The sequence below is a fragment of the Theropithecus gelada genome, chromosome 10 (assembly GCF_003255815.1).
Source record: "Theropithecus gelada isolate Dixy chromosome 10, Tgel_1.0, whole genome shotgun sequence".
Lineage (NCBI taxonomy): Eukaryota > Metazoa > Chordata > Mammalia > Primates > Cercopithecidae > Theropithecus > Theropithecus gelada.
Window position 1 is genome coordinate 67,081,892 of NC_037678.1, and position 24,290 is coordinate 67,106,181.

At 47.3% G+C, this 24,290-nt stretch overlaps 1 protein-coding gene across 1 annotated transcript in view; it reads left to right on the top strand.

The window, feature by feature from the left end:
• LOC112633081 (fer-1-like protein 4) overlaps positions 1–24,290 on the top strand; it is a 59,953-nt gene that overhangs the window by 17,145 nt on the left and 18,518 nt on the right. Inside the window, exons 22-35 of the mRNA XM_025399488.1 lie at positions 9,957–10,109; positions 11,127–11,280; positions 11,410–11,534; positions 11,948–12,082; positions 12,198–12,371; positions 12,799–12,915; positions 13,009–13,170; positions 15,575–15,809; positions 15,953–16,011; positions 16,100–16,231; positions 18,508–18,550; positions 18,640–18,740; positions 18,818–18,955; positions 19,053–19,169. Coding sequence (XP_025255273.1) covers positions 9,957–10,109; positions 11,127–11,280; positions 11,410–11,534; positions 11,948–12,082; positions 12,198–12,371; positions 12,799–12,915; positions 13,009–13,170; positions 15,575–15,809; positions 15,953–16,011; positions 16,100–16,231; positions 18,508–18,550; positions 18,640–18,740; positions 18,818–18,955; positions 19,053–19,169 — 1,845 coding nt within the window. The remainder of the gene's footprint in view (positions 1–9,956; positions 10,110–11,126; positions 11,281–11,409; positions 11,535–11,947; positions 12,083–12,197; positions 12,372–12,798; positions 12,916–13,008; positions 13,171–15,574; positions 15,810–15,952; positions 16,012–16,099; positions 16,232–18,507; positions 18,551–18,639; positions 18,741–18,817; positions 18,956–19,052; positions 19,170–24,290) is intronic.

The window sequence follows — 24,290 nt, forward strand, 5'->3', positions numbered from 1 at the left end:
TTTTTTTTAATATGTCATGGGATTTGGTTCAAGACTTTTGCATCTGTGTATTTATAAGGGATATTGTTTTGTAATTTTTCTTTTTGATTAAAAAAATACTTAAAAAGTAGAGATGGGCCGGGCGCGGTGGCTCAAGCCTGTAATCCCAGCACTTTGGGAGGCCGAGGCGGGTGGATCACGAGGTCAGGAGATTGAGACCATCCTGGCTAACATGGTGAAACCCCGTCTCTACTAAAAATACAAAAAACTAGCCGGGCGTGGTGGCGGGCGCCTGTAGTCCCAGCTACTCGGAGGCTGAGGCGGGAGAATGGCGTGAACCCGGGAGGTGGAGCTTGCAGTGAGCCGAGATCGCGCCACTGCACTCCAGCCTAGGCGACAGAGCGAGACTCCGTCTCAAAAAAAAAAAAAAAAAGTAGAGATGGGGTCTTCCTATGTTGCCCAGGCTGGTTGCAAACTCCCGGAGCTCAAGGGATCCTCCCTGCCTCTGCCTCCCAAAGTGCTGGGATTACAGGCGTGAGTCACCACACCCAGCATGTAATGATTTGATGTCTTTTCTTGTGATTTTTAAATCTATGATATCAAGGTAAAGCTGGCTTCATAGAAGGAGTTAGGAAGTGTTCCTCACTCTTCTATTTTTTGGAAGAGTTTGAAAAGGATTGGCATTAATCTTCAAAATGTTTGGTAGAATTCACCAGTGAAGGCATCCGGTCTTGGACTTTTTTTGGGAAGTTTTTGACTGCTGAGTCAAATTTTATAACTTCATTTTAGATAATCTAATTTGCTATTTTGTACTTGTTCATGGTATTATCTTATAATCCTTTTTATTTCTGTAAGGTTGCTAGTAATGTCCTCCCTTTCATCTCTGATTTTAGATATTTGTGTTTGTGTGTGTGTGTGTGTGTGTGTGTGTGTGTATGTGTGTATGTGATGCAGTCTCTCTCTGTCACCAGGCTGGAGTGCAGTGGCACAATCTCAGCTCACCACACCTCTGCCTGATTATAGGTGTGAGCCACCACACCCGGCCAGCCTAGTCTTTTTAAATTTACTGTTTTGTGATCTAACATATGATCTATCCTGAAGAATGTTCCATGGGTGCTTGAGAAGAATGTGTATTCTGCTCTTATGATGGAGTATTTTGTATGTGTCTTCTAGGTATAGTTGGTTAGTGTTGTTTTAAGTTTATTTCCTTAATAATATTCTGTGTAGATGTTCCATCTGCTATTGTAAGTGGTATATACTGAAGACTCCAACTATTGTAGAACTGTTTGCCTGATATATTTAAAATTTCTATTTCCATTTGGTTCCAGTTTTCAACTGTTTGCTGAAATCACCCATCTTTTAATTCTTGTGTACTTTCCTCACTAGATCATTTAGATTTCTATCAGTTATTTTAATAATTGTTGTCTAATTATTCCAACATCTGGGTTATCTATGTGTCTGCTTCTATTGATTATTTCCTCTTGACTATGAGTTTTTTTTTTTGAGATGGTGTCTCTCTCTGTCGCCCAGGCTGGAGTGCAGTGGTGCGATCTCTGCTCACTGCAAGCTCCACCTCCAGGGTTCGAGCCATTCTCCTGCCTCAGCCTCCTGAGTAGCTGGGACTACAGGCACCTGGCTAATGTTTTTGTATTTTTAGTAGAGACAGGGTTTCACCGTGTTAGCCAGGATGGTCTCGATCTCCTGACCTAGTGATCCACCCGCCTCAGCCTCCCAAAGTACTGGGATTACAGGTGTGAGCCACCACGCCCGGCTTTTTGCTTTAACTCTGTCCTGTAATTTTTTTTATCATATGCCTGGATTTTTGTATAAAAGAACATTAGTGACTAAAATAATATGTGTCCAGGAAATGGCATTTCTTTTCTTACACTAGGCCTCACTCTATAGAGTGAGGACCGAGTCATTATGCTTTGTATTTGAAATGGGCTGAGTTGTGAATTTGGTTTGGTTCAGTTCACTTTGGGCTTCAAATGTTTTTTGAAGGATCAGGATTGTCCTTTCGTCCAGGTTTAGGATTGAGAACTGGCAAGATTCCAGAAATCTGTTTCTCTTTCACACCCAAACTGCCAGTTCTCCAACCCTGGGTAAGCTCTCCCTGCTTTACAAACCACCAACCAGGTTTTTGTGTTGCTGGGGCATTCTCTATGCTTTCTGAGTCTGCTTCCTTTCCTCTGCACCTTGTTAGTCCTGCTTTCCCTCCCCTGACCTTTGGAGGGTCCCCACCTTACATTGTAAAAGTCTAGAATGCATCAGAGGGGTCCTCTTGGCTCTCCAGCTGAGCCTGTAGCATCTGATAGCTGAAGGCCTAGTGGAAGAGGTTTCTCTCAGCCCTTCTACCTCACCCTCAGCCTTCAAAAGATGAAATCCCAGAGGGCCACTTCTGGGTTTTTAAATTCTCTTCCCTACCACCTCCTTCTTAGGGTGGTTACTTTGCACTCGTTTTTGAGACGGAGTTTTGCTCTTGTTGCCCAGGCTAGAGTGGAATGTCATGATCTCAGCTCACTGCAACCTCCACTTCCTAGGTTCAAGCAATTCTTCTGCCTCAGCCTCCCAAGCAGCTGGGATTACAGGCATGTGCCACTATGTCTGGTGTTTTTTTTTGTTTTTTTTGTTTTTTTTGTTTTTTTTTTTTTTTACTAGCGATGGAGTTTCACCATGTTGGTCAGGCTGGTCTCGAACTCCTGATCTCAAGAGATCCACCTGCCTCAGCCTCCCAAAGTGCTGGGATTAGAGGCATGAGCCACCATGCCTGGCCTACTCTGCACTTTCAAGAAACCTTACATGCCTCAGAAAGATCTCAGCTCTCCTTCCCTGTTCCCAGCTTTCTGCATACTGCTCCTTAGCTCTAGGTGAAGATCCATAGAAAAGAGTTGGGAGGTATAGAAAGACATACTTTGTGGCTGTGGTCCCTGGGATTCTCATCTGGCATGCTACCTCACACATAGTCATTAAAGTCTCTTAAAAGTGGGGAGTTTCTCCTTGTCCCCGTTTCTGATGTTCCTTTTTACTACTGCTGTTCTGTCAGAAGTGGGAGTAGCAGCTGGAGGTCTCTCCTTGACTATGAAGAACTCGTCATTTTCTGGAGTTTAGTTGGTACAGGTTTCTTTGAATCCCCACTTCTCTGATGTGTTTTTTAAAATAAGATTTTTAGTCTGGGCAACACAGAGAGACCCCCATCTCTACAAAAAATAAAACTAACGAGGCGTGGTGGCAAGCACCTGTAGTCCCAGCTACTTGGGAGGCTGAGGTGGGAGGATTGCTTGGGCCTCAGGGTTTGAGGCTGCAGTAAGCCATAATCGTGCCAATGCACTCCAGCCTGGGTGAAAGAGAAATCCTGTATCCAAAAAATTATATATGTGTGTGTGTGTGTGTGTATATGTATGTGTATAAATGTGTGTATACATAAGTGTGTGTGTATATATATGTATGTGTATATATACCCCCACGTGTGTGTGTGCATAATTTTATAATTTATTTAGATTATTTTTGTCATTAGGGTGTAAGTCTTTTTGTTGTTGTTGAGACACAGTCTGGCTCTGTCGCCCAGGTTGGACTGTGGTGGTACAATCTTGGCTCACTGCAACCTCTGCCTCCCAGGTTCAAGTGATTCTCCTGCCTCAGTTTTATGAGTACCTGGGATTACAGTCACGTGCCACCACATCTGGCTAATTTTTGTATTTTTAGTAGTGATGGGGTTTCACCATGTTGGTCAGGTTGGTCTCAAACTCCTGACCTTAGGTGATCCACCCGCCCCGGCCTCCCAAAGTACTCGGATTACAGATGTGAGCCACTGTGCCAGGCCGGGAGTGAGTGTTTCTACATCCAACTAATAGTGCACCCCTCCACTGATTTTTTTTTTTTTTTTTTTTGAGAAGGAGTCTCGCTCTGTCGCCCAGGCTGGAGTGCAGTGGTGCAATCTCGGCTCACTGCAACCTCTGCCTCCTGGGTTCAAGAGATTCTCCTGCCTCAGCTTCCCGAGTAGCTGGGATTACAGGTGCCTGCCGCCATGCCCAGCTAATTTTAGTATTTTAGTAGAGACAGGGTTTCACTGTGTTGGCCAGGCTTGTCTCGAACTCCTGACCTCGTGATCCACCTGCCTCAGCCTCCCAAAGTGCTGGGATTATAAGCGAGAGCCACCACGCCCGGCCCTCTACTGATTTAAAAAAAAAAAAAATTACAGTATTTTCCTCTGATGTACAATTTACATACAATGAAGTGTACAAATACATATATATTTTTAAGACAGAGTCTCACTCTGTCACTTAGGCTAGAGTGCGGTGGCAAGACCTTAGCTCACTGCAACTTCTGCCCCCAAGCTCAAGTGATTCTTCTGCCTCAGCCTCCTGAGTAGCTGGGAGTACAGGCATGGGCCACCATGCCTGCTAATTTTTGTATTTTTAGTAGAGATGTAGTTTTGCCATGTTGGCCTGGCTGGTCTTGAACTCCTAGACTCAAGCGATCCGGCCACCTTGGCCTCCCAAATTGCTGGGATTACAGGCATGAGTCACCATGTCTGACCAAGTGTACAAATCTTAGCTACACATTTGCTGAATTTTGGCAAATATATGTATCTGTGTAACCCAAATCCCTATCAAGATCTAGAATACTACTTTCACCCCGAGTTGTTCCTTTGTTCCTTCCCAGACTCCATTCACACCCCTAGAGATAACTACTGTTTTTTTCAATATTTTTTATTATGATTTTGCCTGTTCTAGATTTTAATACAATGCAATCATGCCATATATATAGTCAATTCTTGTTATTGGTGGTCTTCATAGTCTATAAAGTTGCTGCAAATACTGAATTAGCAAATATTGAATCACTGCCCCCAGAGAAATACAGGGTTAAGTTCCCAGTGGGCGATGGTCACAATTTTTTGTCAACTGATCAGTACAAAACCTTGTTTTATGTGTGTTCATTTAAAGATACTTTCTTGGCCGGGCGCGGTGGCTCAAGCCTGTAATCCCAGCACTTTGGGAGGCCGAGACGGGCGGATCACGAGGTCAGGAGATCAAGACCATCCTGGCTAACACGGTGAAACCCCGTCTCTACTAAAAATACAAAAAACTAGCCGGGCGAGGTGGCGGGCGCCTGTAGTCCCAGCTACTCGGGAGGCTGAGGCAGGAGAATGGCCTAAACCCAGGAGGCGGAGCTTGCAGTGAGCTGAGATCCGGCCACTGCACTCCAGCCTGGGCGACAGAGCGAGACTCCGCCTCAGAAAAAAAATAATAAATAAAAAATAAAGATACTTTCTTTAATATAATATATTGTTGGCCGGCACAGTGGCTCACGCCTGTAATCCCAGCACTTTGGGAGGCCGAGGTGGGTGGAATCACCTGAGGTCAGGAGTTCGAGACCAGGCTGGCCAGCATGGTGAAACCCCATCTCTACTAAAATATAAAAAAATAGCCAGGCGTGGTGGCCAGCACCTGCAGTTCCAGCTACTCTGGAAGCTGAGGCAGGAGAATCGCTTGAACCCAGAAGGCGGAGGTTGCAGTGAGCCTGAGATCATGCCACTGCACTTCAGCCTGGGTGACAGAAGGAGACTGTCTCAAAAAACAAACAAACAAACAAAAAAGCAAAACAGAAAAACGATGCTTACAGTATCAGAACTCACAAAGGCAAAGTATTGCTTTATTCCAACTCAGGGCCCTTCAAACTTTAAAAAAATGTCTTAGTGTGGTGGCTCACACCTGTAATCCCAGCACTTTGGGAGGCCGAGGCAGGCAGGTCACTTGAGGTCAGGAATTGAAGACCAGCCTGGCCAACAAGGTGAAACCCCCAGTCTATTAAAAACACAAAAAACTGGGTGTGGTGGTATACATCTGTAATCCCAGCTATTCAGGAAGCCGAGGCCAGAGAATTGCTTGAACATGGGAAGTAGAGGTTTCAGTGAGCTAAGATTGTGCAACTGCATTCCTCCAGCCTGGGTGACAGTAATATTCCATCTAAAAAAAAAGAAAAAAAAAAAACCATTTCCCGTTTAGAGAAAAAAAATGCAGCTCACTGCCAGCACTTGTTTAATTTTACATAAACCTGCTCTTTGAGGCAGAAGCAAATATGACTGATTTTCAATATGAAAATAAAATATAAAAACCTTACTTGGAGTTATTTCTAAACAGAGCTTGTCTCTAATCCTAATGTAACAGAAGTATATATGATGTTACATTAGGATTACAGACAAGAGTATTCTCAAGTCCAACAGGAAATGGGTTTAAAAATTTATTTTTGTATTTTTAATAAACCAGAACATTTTTTGCATGACTCATTGTTGAAATTCTTTTTTTTTTTTCTGACAGAGTCTTGCTCTTTTGCCCAGGCTGGAGTGTGGTGGTGCAATCTCGGCTCACTCTAACGTCCGCCTCCCAGGTTCAAGTGATTCTCCTGCCCCAGCCTCCTGAGTAGCTGGGATTTATAGGCATGTACCACCATGCCCAGCTAATTTTTGTATTTTTAGTAGAGACAGGGTTTCACCATGCTGGCCAGGCTGTTCTTGAACTCCTGACCTCAGGTGATCCGCCTGCCTCAGCCTCCCAAAGCGCTGGGATTACAGGCGAGCACCACCAAGCCCGGCTTATTTTTGTATTTTTAGTAGAAATGGGATTTCGCCATGTTGGTCAATCTGTTCTCGAACTCCTGACCTCATGATCCACTCACCTTGGGCTCCCAAAGTGCTGCGATTACAGGCGTGAGCCACCGCACCCAGCCAATTGTTGAAAATCTTAAGATGAACTGGATGCTGTGACAGGCACCCTCTTGGGTGTTGTCCCAAGAGGACAACCCTCTTGGTGGTGTTCCTTCATGGAACCCATGCCTGAATCTGCAGTATACAAATTTCAGGTGCCTCATTTGATGAGTCACAGTGTTTTTGTTTTGTTTTGTTTTTTTTGGAGACGGAGTCTCGCTCTGTTGCCCAGGCTGGAGTGCAGTGACATGATCTGCCACCATGCCCTGCTAATCTTTTGTATTTTTAATAGAGACAGGGTTTCACCGTGTTAGCCAGGATGGTCTCGATCTCCTGACCTTGTGATCTGCCTGCCTCAGCCTCTCAAAGTGCTGGGATTACAGGCGTGAGCCACCGCGCCCGGCCTCGTCCCAGTGATATTTTGTCTTTTAGCCAGTTACACTTCCTCTAGTGCTTGGCAGGGTAGCCACATTTGCCACAGGTCGACTTCTGAAGTTGGCAGGCCTTAGAGCCACAGTGGCGGCACAAAGTATCTTATTGCGATGTTTTCCAAACGATGTTTCCTTGTCATCTTGCTTCTGCAGCTTCGACCAAAGAAGGGTTAAAAATTTTTAGTAGAGGCTAGGTGCGGTGGCTCAGGCCTGTAGTCCCAGCACTTTGGGAGGCTGAGGCAGAAGGATCACCTGAGGTCAGGAGTTTGAAACCAGCCTGGACAGCATGGTGAAACCCCATCTCTACTAAAAATACAAAAGTTCGTTGGGCATGTTGGCACATGCCTGTAGTCCCAGCTACTCAGGAGGCTGAGGCAGTACGATTGCTTGAACCCGAGAGGCAGAGGTTGCAGTGAGCTGAGATTGTACCATTGCACTCCAGCCTGGGTGAGTTTTTTTTTTTTTGGTAGAGAAGAGGTCTCACTTTGTTGCCCAGGCTGCTCTTGGACCCTAAGCTCAAGTGATCCTCCCACCTTGGCCTCCCTAAGTACTGGGATTACAGGTATGAGCCACCTTGCCTAACCTGTTCAAACTTTTTGACTCTTTGCCCATACTCATGTGATTATAAAAGCACCAGGGGTATTGATTTGGGGGTTAAAAATTTTAGTTAGTAATCAAATTTGCAAATACAGAGCTCACAAATAATGAGGAAGGACTGTATTCTCTTGTGAGAGGCCTCCTTTACTCAGTGTACTGTTTTGAGATGCATCTAGGTTGTTGCAGATATCTAGTTTCTTTTTATTGAGCAATTTCCCATTGTATAAATATATCAGTTTGTTTATTCACTCTCGTATTGATGGACAGCTGTGCTGTTTCATGTTTTTGGCTAGTATGAATAAAGCTGCTATGAATATTCTTGTTTTTTTTCTTTTTTCTTTTTTTTTTTTTTTTGAAATGGAGTTTTGCCCTTGTTGCTTGGGCTGGAGTGCAACGGTGTGATCTCACCTCGCTACAACTTTCGCCTCCTGGGTTCAAGCAATTCTCCTGCCTCAGCCTCCCAAGTAGCTGGGATTACAGGCACGTACCACCTCGCCTGCCTACTCTTCTGTATTTTTACTAGAGTTCACCATGTTGGCCAGGTTGATCTCAAACTCCTGATCTCAGGTGATCCATGCGCCTCAGCCTCCCAAAGTGCTGAGACTACCGGCATGAGCCACTATGCCCGTCCTCAGCCACCACGCCTGGCCTCTCAATGATATCTTAAGTCCTCCTGTGTGCCAGGCTCTGTATTAGGCCCTGGGGGTCAGCCCCGCCATATTCCTTGCCCTTTTGAGTCTTATGTTCTAGGGAGACAGACTCTACATCTGTAAATGAATATGAAAAATAATTATGATCTACAGGAATTGGTAAGAAAGAGGTTACAGAGGCTGACGGGGTGGAGGAGAACCTGCTTGGGTAAGGTGGGCAGGCAAGTCTTCTCTGCAAAGACAACATTGCAGCTGATACCCAGAGGATGGTGAGCAGTCAGCCAGCCAGCCACAGCAGAGTGGGTAGGAAGGGAGGACTCAAGGCAGGAAGACTGCTTAGGAGCCTGTCACAATTGTCTAGCCAATAGTGGATGGTCTCTCGGGTGGGCTTGGTGGCTCGCACCTATAATCTCACCACTTTGGGAGGCTGAGGTGGGAGGATTGCTTAAGTCCAGGAGTTTGAGACCAGCCTGGACAACATAGTGTGACCCTATCTCTACAAAAAAATTTTAAAATGAAAACATCTCCAGGCATGGTGGTGTGTGCCTGTAGTCCCAGCGATTTGGGAGGCTGAGGTGGGAGGATCGCTTGGGCCCAGGATGTTGAGCCTGCAGTAAGCCATGACTGTGCCACTGCACTCCAGCCTGGGCTACAGAAAAAAAAAAAAAAAAAAAAAGCAGATGGTCTTGAAGTGGGGCAGGGAGGAAGAGAGAGAAGGGGGAAACTGCCAGGACTGGGTGATTGGATGTTGGAGAAGAGTGTCACCAGCCCAGGTATTTGGCTGATGTGATGGGCGCTACATGTGCACACTGTGCACATCCGGGAAGATTAGACTGAGGAGGAGGGAAAGGTGAAGAGACAAGTTTGGCACCAGCTACCATGTGCATGAGCCTTGAGGACATTACGCCTAGTGAACTGGGCCAGGCACAGGGGCACACACTATATGATTCCACTCATATGAGGACTTGTTATAGTCAAATCCAAACACAGAAGAATGGCGGCTGCCAGGGGCTGGGATGGAGAGCAGGGAACGGAGAAGTATGGTTTAATGGGCAGAGTTTCTGTTCTGCAAGATGAAAAACGTGGGGATGAATGATGGGGATGGTTCCATAATAATGTGAATATATTTCATGCCCCTGAATGGTACATTTAAAAATGTTTAGGATGATGGTCAATTTTATAAGTATTTTTCCACAATTAAAAAAAAAAAAGCTAAGTGTGGTAGCTCATACCTGTAATCTCAGCACTTTGGGAAGCCAAGGCAGGAGGATCTCTTAAGCCCAGGAGTTTGAGACGAGCCTGGGCAACATGGCCAAACCCCATCTCTACAAAAAATAAAAAAATTAGCCAGGCATGGTGGCATGTGCCTGTAGTCCCAGCTGCTTGAGAGGCTGAGGTGGGAGGGATGCTTGAGCCTGGGTGGTCAAGCTGCTGTGAGCCGTGATCGTGTCACTGCACTCATGCCTGGGCAACAGAGTGAGACCCTGTCTTGGGGAGATCAGAGCTGGAGTGGCCATTTGGTCCATTCAGTTCAAGCTGTGAGAGCAGGAGGGGTCGGCTCCCGATCCACCTCCGTGACCAGTTCTCCACCCGCAGCCCCAGCCACCCCTCCCCGACGTGCTGGTCTGGATGCTCAGTGGGCGGCGCCGTGTGGCCTGGGCCCGAATCCGTGCCCAGGATGTGCTGTTCTCTGTGGTCGAGGAGGAACGGGGCCGGGACTGTGGGAAGATCCAGAGTCTAATGCTCACGGTGAGGGGGCTTGCAGGTGAGGGGCCGGGAGAAGTGGAGTGGAGCTTACAGGGCAGGGGTAGGGTAGGCCTTGGGTAGAGGCCTGTGCTTCCCAACTAGGGGCCCCTGAACGCCTTCCAATTGTCCAAAACACCAGAAAGGGATTGTGCCTTTGCCTGGGGCAGCTTTGAAATCAGATAAACCCCAAATCTTCCCAACTCTGGGACTGCACAGGCCATTTTGCTGACTAGGCCCTGAGAGATAGGCAGCATACTAAAAACCGGAGAGTGCGTCTCACACCTTACAAGTGTGGCTGGTCTGGCCGGGGGTAGTGGCTCATGCCTGTAGTCCCAGCCCTTTGGGAGGCTGAGGCAAGCGGATCACCTGAGGTCAGGAGTTAGAGACCAGCCTGGCCAACATAGTGAAACCCCATCTCTAGTAAAAATACTAAAATTAGCTGGGCATGGTGGTGTATACCTGTCATTCCAGCTACTAGGGAGGCTGAGGCAGGAGAATCGCTTGAACACAGGAGGTAGAGGTTGCAGTGAGCAGAGATCATGCCATTGCACTCCAGCCTGACAACAGAGTGAGACTCCATCAAAAAAAAAAAAAAAAAAAAAAAGGGGAGCTGGTTTGCAGGCTGAAGATTTCTAAATGAGGTGTCCCTGGAAGAGATACCGAAAAGGGTCCCTAGCAGGGAGAAGCCGTGACCCTTGGGGTTGGGGATGGGGAATGTAAACGTGTGGAGGGTAGAGGGGACAAAGGTGGGAGAGCAGAGCTCAGAGTGTAGTTAGGGGGTGTGGGGTACAGGAAGTGGCAGTGTTAGGGCAAGACGTGTAGGGAGTGAGAGCGCGAGGGTCATGGCGTAGGGTGGGGGGCAGAAAGAGGGTAAGGCTGGGCAGGTAGGGAGTGGACTGGGAGTTTGGCATTGTGTGGTGATGTGCAGTGGAGGTGTGCCCTGGGGAAGCAGGATTGCTAGGTCTAGCTGGGGTCATGAGAGGAGGCACTGGGGCCCTGACATGCCTTCTTCACATGCAGGCACCCGGGGCAGCCCCTGGTGAGGTCTGTGCCAAGCTGGAGCTCTTCCTGTGGCTCGGCCTGGGCAAGCAAGCCAAGGCCTGCACCTCTGAGTTGCCCCCGGATTTGCTGCCCGAGCCCTTGGTCGGACTGCCCTCCAGCCTACACCGGGACGGTGAGTGCAGAGGGTGGGCAGGGCAGGTATAAGGCCCACCTCGATCTCTGCCCAAGGTCGGGGGCTCAGTCAGGGGACTTCAGTGGTTCCCCTGAGCAAACATGATACCTTCCTTGCCCCTTACCCCAGACTTTAGCTACTTCCAACTCCGGGCTCACTTGTACCAGGCCCGAGGTGTGCTGGCAGCAGACGACAGTGGCCTCTCGGACCCCTTTGCTCGAGTCCTCATCTCTACCCAGTGCCAGACCACACGGGTGAGGGCTGGGATGACATGTGGGTGGAAGGGACCCAGGAGACAAGTTAGGGTGGGTCTGAGCTTTCCCCCAAGGCCCCTCTCCTCCCAGCCTGGGTTTGCAGAGCAGTGTATCAGGATGGGGTACTAGATGGCCCTAATTTAGCAGGTGATGTAGAACTGGAGGTCTCAGGAGTCGTTTTCTGGGGTTGACTTTAGGCCTGGACTCTGAGGGCAGCCAATTGCAATGGGTAGGCAGGGCTGGGAGGGGGCAGCTGCAACACCATCTGAAGATGTTTTCATCTTCTCACATCTCACTCTTCTTGTGACTAGCATTTACTTGAAGTATTCTTTCAGAGCAGAGGTGCTCACATGGCATGTGTGTTGGGAGCCTTCTCCTGATATCTGTTGCTACCCGCTTCTCTGGCCCCCAAGGTCCTGGAGCAGACGCTGAGCCCTCTGTGGGATGAACTCCTGGTATTTGAGCAGTTGATTGTGGACGGGAGGAGGGAGCATCTGCAGGAGGAGCCTCCATTAGTGATCATCAATGTCTTTGACCACAATAAGTTTGTGAGTGTGGCCTGGGCCCTCCCTGGGTTCCCGGCCAGGAGTTTCCCCCTTGATGCCTACCTTCCCTGGCTCCTGAGCCTCTTCCCCTTTGTCTTCACTGCGCTGATCCCCCTAGGGCCCCCCTGTGTTCCTGGGCAGGGCACTGGCTGCCCCGAGGGTAAAGCTGATGGAGGACCCATACCAACGCCCAGAGCTTCAGTTCTTCCCCCTGAGGAAGGGACCACGGGCAGCCGGAGAGCTCATTGCTGTCTTTGAACTCATTGAACTGGACTACAGTGGCCGACTTGAGGTCAGCATGCACTGGCATGGCTAGCACAGGCTGTCAGCCCAACTTGTTAGTCCATCAGGCCATCTAGCCCCAGGGAATATAAAACATAAGGGTGTCCCAGGACCAGCCTCCAGGTCTCTTATCCCCAGAGAACACAGACTATAGGTTTGTCCTGAGGTCACCTCATTGGTCCACTTGACCCCAAGGAACATTGCAAGTATTCATGTGCTAGGTTCACCTTGTTGGGCCATCCTGCATGCCTCAGACACCCTGCTCCCTTCCTGCATGAAGCTGCTTCCCGAGACCCCCTCCCTTCAACCAATTCAACCTTGGTTGGTTCCCGAGCATTTATACTTCACCAGCACCTCTCCATATCCCCTCCCCACACCTAGGCTTTTCCTCCTTTGGCCTGATTCCTCTTTGCCATCTGACTGTTTCTCTCCTACAGCCCTCAGTGCCCAGTGATGTGGAGCCCCAGGATCTGGCACCCCTGGTCGAGCCCCACTCTGGACGCCTGTCCCTTCCACCCAATGTGTGCCCAGTGCTCAGGGAGTTCCGTATTGAGGTAGCATCAGGCACTCAAAGCCCCCTTGTTCCCCCACATCTGGGTTCCCATTTGTCTGGTGCAGGCCCCTGAATCTACACATCCTGACCCCAGGTGCTGTTCTGGGGTCTTAGGGGCCTTGGTCGTGTGCATCTGTTCGAGGTGGAGCAGCCCCAGGTTGTACTGGAGGTGGCTGGGCAACGTGTGGAGTCTGAGGTCCTGGCCAGCTACCGTGAGAGCCCCAATTTCACTGAGCTTGTCAGGCATCTGACAGTGGTGAGGCCATGGGCTAGGGGACAAGGGGGGCAGAATAATGAAAGAGGGCAGTGGATGGTGATTTTCTGGCTGGTTATCTTAGATGATCCAAGGGTCAGCCAACTCTCTATAATGGGCCAAATAGTAAATATTTTCGGCTTTGAGGGCCATCCAGTCTGCTGCAACTACTCAACTCTGCCATCAGAGCATGAAAACAGCCATAGATAATTGTAAATGAATATTTACAAAAACTGACAGCAGGTCAGACTCTGTCTATGGGCTGCAGTTTGCTGATTCCTGGATTAATTCATGGACTTGTGGTGCTCTCTAGGCGTTACTGTTATTCAGACCTCTTGAACAAGCCTCCTTGATTAGTTTCTGTCTATCTATTATTGAGAATAGGGTATTGAAATCTCCAACTATTACTAATGAATTGTGTATTTCTCTCTTCAATTCTATTACTTTTTTGTTTTTGTACTTTGAGGCTCTGTTGTTAGGTGCATATATGTTTATAATTGTTATATCTTCTAGATGAATCGACCTTTTACCATTATAAAATATCTCTTTGTCTCTGGTAATATTTTTTGTATTAAAGTCTGTTTTCTCTGGTGGTAAACTACTCCAGCTCTCTGATTACTATTTGCATGATACATTTTTTCCTATGCTTCATCCTTTATGTGTCTTTGAATCTAAAAAGTATCTCTTAGACAGCTTGGAGTTGCATCTCTTTTTTTAATCCAATTGACAATCTCTGTCTTTTGATTGGTATTTAATATGATCACATTTGATGCTATGATTGATATTATTGGTTGAATTTACATCTGCCATTTTGCTCTTTGTTTTCTATGTCTTGTGTATTTATTGTTTCTCTTTTACTGCTTTCTTTTGTGTTAAATAGATGTTTATTATATTTTTATATTAGTGTACTATTTTAATTTGTTGATTTTTACTTAGTAGTTGCTCTAGGGATTACAATATGCATACTACTATTTCACAATCTACTTCAGATTAATACTAATTTAATTCCAGTAAAATATACAAACTTTTCTGTGATATAGCTCTATTCTTCCTCTCTCTTTTGTGCTAAAATTGTCACATATATGTGTATATATGTATATATCTACAAATACATAAAATAAACCCATCAATACAATAGTAAAATTGTTTCTCTTAGGATCCATTGATAGATACGGAATTCCATATATATATGGCCTTTAACCATAAAATGGCCTTTAACCATAAAATAAAATAAACCATAATACATATTTTAAGACAGAGTCTCACTCTGCCGCCTAGGCTGGAGTGGTGTGATCTCAGCTCACTGCAACCTGTGCCTCCCAGGTTCAAGCTATTCTCCTGCCTCAGCCTCCCAAGTATCTGGGATTACAGGCGCCCACCACCACACACAGCTAATTTTTTTTTGTATTTTTAGTAGAGACAGGGTTTCATCATCTTGGCCAGGCTGGTCTCGAACCCCTGACCTCAAGTGGTCTGCCTGCCTTGACCTCCCAAAGTGCTGGGATTACAGGCGTCAGCCACCATGCCCAGCCAAAAAATATATATGTGCGTGTGTGTGTATGTGTGTGTGTGTATGTGTGTGTGTGTGTGTATATATATATAGGTCTTTTGCTCTGTCACCAAGGCTGGAGTGCAGTGGCACAATCTTGGCTCACTGCAACCTCCACCCCCTGGGCTCAAGTGATCCTCTCACCTCAACCTCCTGAGTAGCTGGGACCACAGCTGTGCACCACCATGCCCCACTATTTTTTTGTATTTTTGGTACAGATGGTATCTTGCCATGTTGCCCAGACTGGTCTCGAACTCCTGAGCTCAAGCAGTCTGCCTTCCTCAGCCTCCCAAAGTGCTGGGGTTACAGGCGTGAGCCACCACGCCCAGCTTCTGACAGTACTTTGTAGGCTCGAAAGTACTTATGTTTCTATTATGTCATTTGATACTTACAACAGTCTTTTGCATCCAGTATTGTGTCCCTTTTTTTTTTTTTTTTTGCTCTTGTTGCCCAGACTGCAGTGCAGTGGCGTGATCTTGGCTCACTGCAACCTCCGCCTTCTGGTTTCAAACAATTCTCCTGCCTCAGTCTCCCAAGTAGCTGGGATTACAGGTGCCTGCCACCATGCCTGGCTAATTTTTGTATTTTTAGTAGAGACGGGGTTCCACCGTGTTGGCCAGGCTGGTCTCGAACTCCTGAACTCATGATCCACCCACCTTGGCCTCCCCAAGTGCTGGGATTATAGGCATGAGCCACTGCGCCCAGCCTGTGTCCCTTTCTTAGCCGGGAAACAGGGTGAGAAGGCAGTGGTTTACCAGAGATTACATAGTGAGGCTATGGCAGAGCTGGGCTTAGAATGCAGGTTTAGATGTATTTTTTCCCTACCTGTCTCTGTGGCTGCCTTTCCCTCTTCCCCAGGTCTTCAAAGACACAGTTCCTCTCTTCCACCCCCAGGACTTGCCGGAGCAGCCTTACCTGCAGCCCCCACTCAGCATCCTGGTGATTGAGCGCCGGGCCTTTGGCCGTACAGTCCTTGTGGGTTCCCACATTGTCCCCCACATGCTGCGATTTATATTTCGGGGTCATGAGGATCCTCCTGAGGAGGAAGGAGAGATGGAGGAGACAAGGGATATGATGCCCAAGGGACCTCAAGGTTAGGAACCTTCTCCTTCAGGACCACCAGACAAAAGCGCCTCTGATTCCTGGTGGACATGGCTCCAGAGGGCCCTCCAATGGGGTGTGGAATCTGACTTCTATTTGCCCAGTCTCCTCATGCTGCCATTTTCCCCCTCCCAGGACAGAAGTCCCTGGATCCCTTCTTAGCTGAAGCGGGTATATCCAGACAGCTCCTGAAGGTGATGGGGTAGAGGAGATAGATGGGGAAGGGGCTGGCAGTACTTAGGATGGTGCTGGGTTAGAGAGACAAAGTCTGTTCTTCCTCAGCCTCCTCTGAAGAAGCTCCCACTAGAAGGCCTCCTGAATCAAGGCCCTGGACTGGAGGAGGACATCCCAGATCCGGAAGAGCTAGACTGGTGGTCCAAGTACTACACGTCACTGCAGGAGCTCCAGGGGCAGGTGGGGGCAGAGAAGGGTCCCAGAGAGGGGCTGGGGTGTAAATGATAAAAAGAATGATATCTTAGCTGGGCATGGCAGTGCGCACCTGTAGTCCCAGCTACTCGGGAGGCTGAGGCAGGAGAATCGCTTGAACCTGGAGGCAGAGGCTCCAGTGAGCTGAGATCATGCCACTGCACAACAGCCTGGGTGACAGACTCCGTCTCAAAAAAACAAACAAAAAACAAGAATGATCTCATTGAAGGTGGAGCTCTACAGTTTTTCAGAGCTCTTCATTGCAGTCCTCTTTTCTTCACAATTCCAGAAGCTGGGGATTATTAACTCCATTATCTAGAGCTGTGTTGTCCAACAGAGATAATACGAGCCACATACGTAGTTTTAACTTCTGTAGTAGCCACATTAAAAAAAAGTAAAAGGGGCCGGGCGCAGTGGCTCACACCTGTAATCCCAGCACTTTGGGAGGCCGAGGTGGGTGGATCACAAGATCAGGAGATTGAGACCATCCTGGCCAACATGGTGAAGCCCCATCTCTACTAAAAATACAAACAATATTAGCCGGGCATGGTGGCGGGCGCCTGTAGTCCCAGCTACTCAGGAGGCTGAGGCAAGAGCATGGCGTGGACCCAGGAGGCGGAGCTTGCAGTGAGCCGAGATTGGGCCACCGCACTCCAGCCTGGGTGACGGAGCGAGACTCGGTCTAAAACAAAAAAGTAAAACGAAACAGGTGAAATTAATTTTAGTAATATATTCAAAATATTTCAAAGCTGGGCACAGTGGCCCACACCTGTAATCCCAGCACTTTGGGAGGCTGAGGCAGGCAGATCACTTGAGGTCAGGAGTTCGAGACCAGCCTGGCCAACATGGTGAAACCCCGTCTCTACTAAAAATACGAAAATTAGCTGGGCGTGGTGGTGGGCACCTGTTAATCCCAGCTACTCTGAAAGCTGAGGCAGGAGAATCGCTTGAACGTGGGAGGTGGAGGTTACAGTGAGCCAAGATTGTGCTCCAGCCTGGGTGACAGAGTGAGATTCTGTCTCAGAGAAAAAAAAATCATTTCAACAAGTAATCATAAAATTTCTGAGATATTTTACATTCTTGTTTTTTGTACTAAGTATTTAAAAATTCAGTGTTTATTTTATACTTATAGCACATCTTTTTCTTTTTTCTTTTTATTATTATTATTTTTTGAGACAGAGTCTCACTCTGTCGCCCAGGCTGGAGTGTAGTGGTGCAATCTCAGCTCACTGCAAGCTCCGTCTCCTGGGTTCATGCTATTCTCCTGCCTCAACCTCCTGAGTAACTGGGACTACAGGCGCCCGCCACCATGCTCGGCTACTTTTTTGTATTTTTAGTAGAGACGAGGTTTCACCATGTTGACCAGGCTGGTCTTGAACTCCTGACCTCAGGTAATCTGCCCGCCTCAGCCTCCCAAAGTACTGGGATTACAGGCGTGAGCCACTGCGCCTGGCCCCTTCGTTTCATTTTTAGAGATGGGGTCTTTATCTGTTGTCCAGACTGGTCTCAAACTCCTTGATTCAAGTCATCTTCCCACCTCAGCCTCCCCAGTAGCTAGGACCATAAATACATACCATCACACTCAGCTAATTAAAAACTTTTTTTTTTCCTGGGTGTGGTGTTTCACGCCCGTAATCCCAGTACTTTGGGAGGCTGAGGTAGGAGGATCACTTGAACCAAGGAGTTTGAGAACAGTCTTGGGAACACGGTGAGACACCATCTCTACTAAAAATGAAAAGAAGTAGCTGTGCATGCTGGTGGTCCCAGTGACTCAAGAGGCTGAGGTGGGAGGATCGCTTGAGCCTAGGAGGTTGAGGCTGCTGTGAGCCATGTTCACACCAACACACTCCAACCTGAGCTACAGAGCAAGAGCCTGTCTCAAAAATAAATAAAAATTAAAAGGCATTTATCTCATAGAGACAGGTTCTCACTGTGTTGTTCAGCCTGATCTCGAACTCCTGGCCTCAAGCAGTCACCTCAGTCTCCCAAAGTGTTGTGATTCCAGGCATGAGCCACCAAGCCTGGCCACTTACAGAACATCGCAATTCAGACTAGCCACATTTTGAGTGCTCGGTAGCCACGTGTGGTTGATGGTGACCACCCTGGACAGGGCAGGACTGGATGATAAATTGAAACTTTAAAAATGCAAGTGGCATACACAGTGGGAACTTGAATGAAGGCTTCCCAACTCTCTTGGAAAAGGGGGTAGGCTAAGGAGTTGAAGGGGATGGGGAAGAATCTCTGGATCTGCTCTTTAATTTCAGCACAACCTTGATGAAGATGAAATGGATGATCCTGGAGATACAGGTAAGAGATTGGGCTTTTTGCTCTGGTTCCATCTGCCCATCTCCTGCCTACCCAGATATTTCTGACTGGGGCATTTTTGTTGTTTCCAGATGGGGTCAACCTCATTTCTATGGTTGGGGAGGCCCAAGACCAGGGTGAGGCTGAAGTCAAAGGCACTGTGTCCCGAAAAAAAGCAGTTGCCACCCTGAAGGTGACTGGGTACTGGGAAAAGGAAAGTCTCCTTTGGATTCTGGACATCGGGCTGTCACTGAAGTCCTTGCCTTTTAGATCTACAACAGGTCCCTGGAAGAAGAATTTAACCACTTTGAAGACTGGCTGTATATATTTCCTCTGTACCGAGGGCAAGGGGGCCAGGATACAGGTGGAGAAGAGGAAGGATCTGGACACCTTGTGGGCAAGTTCAAGGTGCATTTGGGGAAGGAAAGCAGAACCAGGGAGCCCAGGTGGGGATTCAGAAGGACAATTCTCTTATCAGAGCCCTTTCTGTCTCCCCCCAACTCAGGGCTCCTTCCTCATTTACCCTGAATCAGAGGCAGTGTCATTCTCTGAGCCCCAGATCTCCCGGGGCATCCCACAGAACCGGCCCATCAAGCTCCTGGTCAGAGTGTATGTTGTAAAGGTGAGTCTCCATAGCCCTGGCATGCCTCCAACTATAGCTAAGGTAATGTACACGAAACCTACAGAAGGAAGGCTTTGGGAGGAACCTCGGGATCACAGAGTTCAAGTTCTTCATTTTTTAGGTGAGAAATCTTAGCCACAAAGTTAGGAGATCCCCTAGGGTTATAAAGCATGCTCATGGCAGAACCAGAATTGGGAGTTGGTCTCCTGACCCCTGTTTGTAGTTCTAGTCCTGTAGAATGGGGAGTATAATTCTAGGATGAGAGCAGGGCTGAATCTCAGGCTTCAGAAGGCTGGTTACCAAATACCTTTGTCTAACTTTGTCCATTGATGCAGTTTTCATACTGAGTTCAGTAGGGCCTTGAAGTATTCTTAAAGATATCTCAGGGCCGGTCACTGTGGCTCATGCGTGTAATCTCAGCACTTTGGGAGGCCAAGGCAGGCGGATCACGAGGTCAAGAGATCAAGACCATCCTGGCCAACCAACTTGGTGAAACCCCATCTCTACTAAAAATACAAAAATTAGCTGGGCATAGTGGCACATGCTTGTAGTCCCAGCTACTTGGGAGGCTGAGGCAGGAGAATCACTTGAACCCGGGAGGCGGAGGTTGCAGTGAGCTGAGATCATGCCACTGCACTCCAGTCCGGGGGCGACAGAGCGAGACTCATCTCCAAAACAAACAAACAAACAAACAAACAAGAGGGTGAGTGGCAAAGAGATGGAACGAAAGGGGGAAAGGGGTCAGGGTTGTGAGAATGAGGACAAAAATGGCACTTCTCAGAGTAGATCTTTTTGTATACCCCTGACTCTTAGAACTATAGCAATGTTTCACATGCCCCCACAATAGACAAAAAATTAAAACCAATCATAGTGCTGAGGCAACCTAACATGGAATATGAACACTAACTGTACTACAAATATGTATACAAATATACATATGGAATATGACCCTCACTGTACTACAAATGAACAATATAACCACACTGAAGGAAGTGAAGAACAAAACCAAGTAACTCTGGAAAACAGTAATTTGACAGGGTTCTATAAAACTAAACATGGACCTGGTGCAGTGGCTCACGCCTGTAATCCCAGCACTTTGGGAGGCCAAGACAGGAGGATCACCTGAGCCCAGGAGGTCAAGACCAGCCTAGGCAACAAAGTGAGACTCAGTCTCTACAAAAAATTTAAAAACTAGCTGGATGTGGCTGGATGTGGTGGCTCATGCCTGTAATGCCAGCACTTTGGGAGGCTGAGGCAGGTGGATTGCCTAAGTTGGGTGGATTGCCTGAGGTCAGGAGTTTGAGACCAGCCTGGCCAACAGGGTGAACCCTGTCTCTACTAAAAATACAAAAATTTGCTGGGCATGATGGCATGTGCCTGTAGTCCCAGCTGTTTTGGAAGCTGAGGCAGGAGCATTGCTTAAAGCTGGGAGGAGAAGGTTGCAGTGAGCCAAGATATTGCCACTGCACTCCAGCCTGGGTAAGTGAGAGAGACATCATCTCAAAAAAAAAAAAAAAAAAAAAAAAAGGAAAAAAGTGTGATGTGGTGGCATGTACCTTTGGACCCAGCTACATGGGGGACTGAGGCAGGAGGATCACTTGAGCCTAGGAGGTTGAGGCTGCAATGAGCCATGACTGTGCCACTGCACTCCAGCCTGGATGACAGGGAGAGAGCTTGTCTTACAAACAAAAACAAAACAAAAAAACAACTAAACTAAAGAGAGCTGAACATAAATGCTATAATCTAGTTAGAAGTATGTGTTAGCAATTCTGAAACTACATTATGTGTATACTGGTATACATGAATAAGTAAACTATATTGTAGATAATGAGAACCAGGTTTCTTACTGTTGGAGAAAGAAGTTACAAATAAGGAAAGGGGATTAAGTGAATGCTGTGATATTAGATCAGAATCAGAAGTATCTGTATAAACTCATGTTTTAAAATATACACAGATGGAAAGATACAGAAATATAGACCTATGTATGTATATGTGGATTATGTTATTAATGTTCGCTATCTCTGTCTGCTGAGAAGGCCTAGAAGCAACAACATCATAGTAGCAGTGAGCACACCGGGTGCCCAGATTTTGGTTTCTAAACACCATTATTTAATAAAGGGATTGAGGACTCCTTGGAGAAGTGTTTGATTCTAGGACTAGGGCTGGGAAAATATAAGTCAAATCTGGAGCATCTTGTGGGGCAGGAGTAAGGAAGTGCTCAAAAAAGGATGGGGGCTTAATGAAAGAATGAACACAGCCAAACTGAAGGAGCTCCTAATGGTTAAGACTTGAAAAACTGGGGAAACAAAGTAAGTAATGAGGCTGGGCACAGTGGCTCTTACATGTAATCCCAGCACTTTGGGAGGCTGAGGCAGGCAGATCACCTGAGGTCAGGAGTTCAAGACCAGCCTGGTCAACATGGTGAAATCCCGTCTCTATTAAAAATACAAAAATTAGCTCGGTGTGGTAGCACATGCCTGTAATCCCAGCTACTCAGGAGGCTGAGGCAGGAGAATCATCTGAGCCTGGGAGGTGGAGGCTGCAGTGAGCTGAGATTGTGCCACTGCACTCCAGTGTGGGTGACAGCAAGACTGTCTCAAAAAAAAAAAAAGGTGGCCAGGCACAGTGGCTCATGCTCATGCCTATAATCCCAGCACTTTGGGAGGCTGAGGTGGGTGGCAGATGGCCTGAGGCCAGGAGTTCGAGACCAGCCTGGCCAACATGGTGAAACCCTGTCTCTACTAAAAATACAAAAATTAGCTGGGCGTGGTGGTGGGCACCTGTAATCCTAACTACTTGGGAGGCTAAGGCAGGAGAATTGCTTGAACCTGAGAGGTGGAAGTCACAATGAGCCAGGATCATGCCATTGCACTCCAGCCTGGGTGACAAGAGCAAGACTTAAAAAAAAAAAAAAATAGTAATAATGATAGTATGGGATATTCAGCCATTTTTTCTTCTTCTTTTCTCTCTCTTGCCTTCTGTTTTTTTTTTGAGACAGAGTTTCGCTCTTGTTGCCCCAGGCTGGAGTACAATGGCACCATCTCGGCTCATTGCAACCTCCACCTCCCAGGTTCAAACAATTCTCCTGCCTCTGCCTCCAGAACAGCTGAGACTGCAGGCATGTGCCACCATGCCCTGCTAATTTTGTATTTTTAGTAGAGACAGGGTTTCTCCATGTTGGTCAGGTTGGTCTTGAACTCCTGACCTGAGGTGATCCATCTGCCTTGGCCTCCCAAAGTGCTGGGATTATAGGCATGATGAGCTACCGCGCCCAGCCTGCCTTCTTTTTTTGTTTTTGTTTTGAGATGGAGTCTTGCTCTTGTCGCCCAGGCTGGAGTGCAATGGCACAATCTTGGCTCACTGCACAATCTTGGCTCATTGCAACCTCTGCCTCCTGGGTTCAAGTGATTCTCCCACCTTAGCCTCTGGAGTAGCTGGGACTTAGGCACACATCATCATGCCCGGCTAATTTTAGAGATGGGGTTTCACCATGTTGGCCAGGCTGGTCTTGAAGTTTTGACCTCAGATGATCCACCTACCTCAGTCTCCCTGAAGTGTTGGGATTACAGGCGTGAGCCACTGCACCCAACTCTCTGTCTCCTCCTAATGCTCCCATTATATGTATGTTGGTGACTTAATGGTGTTCCACATTTGTTTGAGGTTCTATTTCATTTTTTTTTCTCTTTTCTCTCTGTTCTTCAGCTTGCATAATCACTTTTGATCTAGTTTCAAGTTTGCCAATTCTTACTATTGAGCCTCTCTAGTGAATTTTAAATTTTAGTTATTGTACTTTTCAACTCCAGAATTTTCATTTGGTTCTTTTAAAAAAATTGTATGTCTTGGCCAGGCACGGTGGCTCACGCCGGTAATCCCAGCACTTTGGGAGGCCGAGGCGGGTGAATCATGAGGCCAGGAGATTGAGACCATCCTGGCTAACATGGTGAAACCCCGTCTCTACTTAAAAAATACAGAAAGTTAGCTGGGTGTGGTGGCACGTGCCTGTAGTCCCAGCTACTTGGGAGGCTGAGGCAGGACAATTGCTTCAACCTGGGAGGCAGGGATTACAGTGAACTGAGATTGCACCACTGCACTCCAGCCTGGATGACAGTGAAACACTGTCTCAAAAAAAAAAAAAATGTATATCTTTATTGATATTCTCTATTTGATGCAGCATTATCATCATACCTTCCTTTCAGGCTTTCAAGCTTTCCTTCAGTTCAGTGAACATATTTACACTGGCTACTTTGAAATACTTTCCTGTCAGCTGGGTGCGGTGGCCCACGCCTGTAATCCCAGCACTTTGGGAGGCTGAAGCGGGCGGATCACAAGGTCAGGAGATCGAGACCATCCTGGCTAACATGGTGAAACCCCATCTCTATTAAAAATACAAAAAATTAGCCAGGCGTGGTGGCGGGTACTGTAGTCCCAGCTACTCAGGAGGCTGAGGCAGGAGAATGGCGTGAACCCAGGAGGCAGACCTTGCAGTGAGCCGAGATTGTGCCATTGCACTCCAGCCTGGGCAACACAGCAAGACTCCATCTCAAAACACACACACACACACACACATACACATACACACACACTTTCCTGTTAAGTTCATTGTGTTGCTCTCATGGGCATTTTTTTGGGGGTAGATGGAAAAATAATTTTTCTATCGCTTTGCAGGCCTCATAATTTTTTGTTGGAAACGGCATTTTAGATAATACATGGTAACAACTCTGGGTACTGGGGTTTCTTGTTATTTCCTTGTTTATTTGTTTAGTGACTGGCTGGATTATTTTAGCAAAGTCTATTTCCCATCCCCTGTGTTAGATCACTGATGTTGCTACTCTGGGAGGTGCAGCTTTGGATATGCCACTGTCACCCTAGGATGACAGTGGTACTGGCAGGGCCCTCTTGCATTCTTTTCCCTGACCACACCCAGGTAAGCTCTACTAATTGCTCTATGGTTTGCAGTAGTATCCTGGGAGCATAAAATCCTCTACAGGCCGGGCGCGGTGGCTCAAGCCTGTAATCCCAGCACTTTGGGAGGCCGAGACAGGCGGATCACGAGGTCAGGAGATCGAGACCATCCTGGCTAACACGGTGAAACCCCGTCTCTACTAAAAAATACAAAAAAAA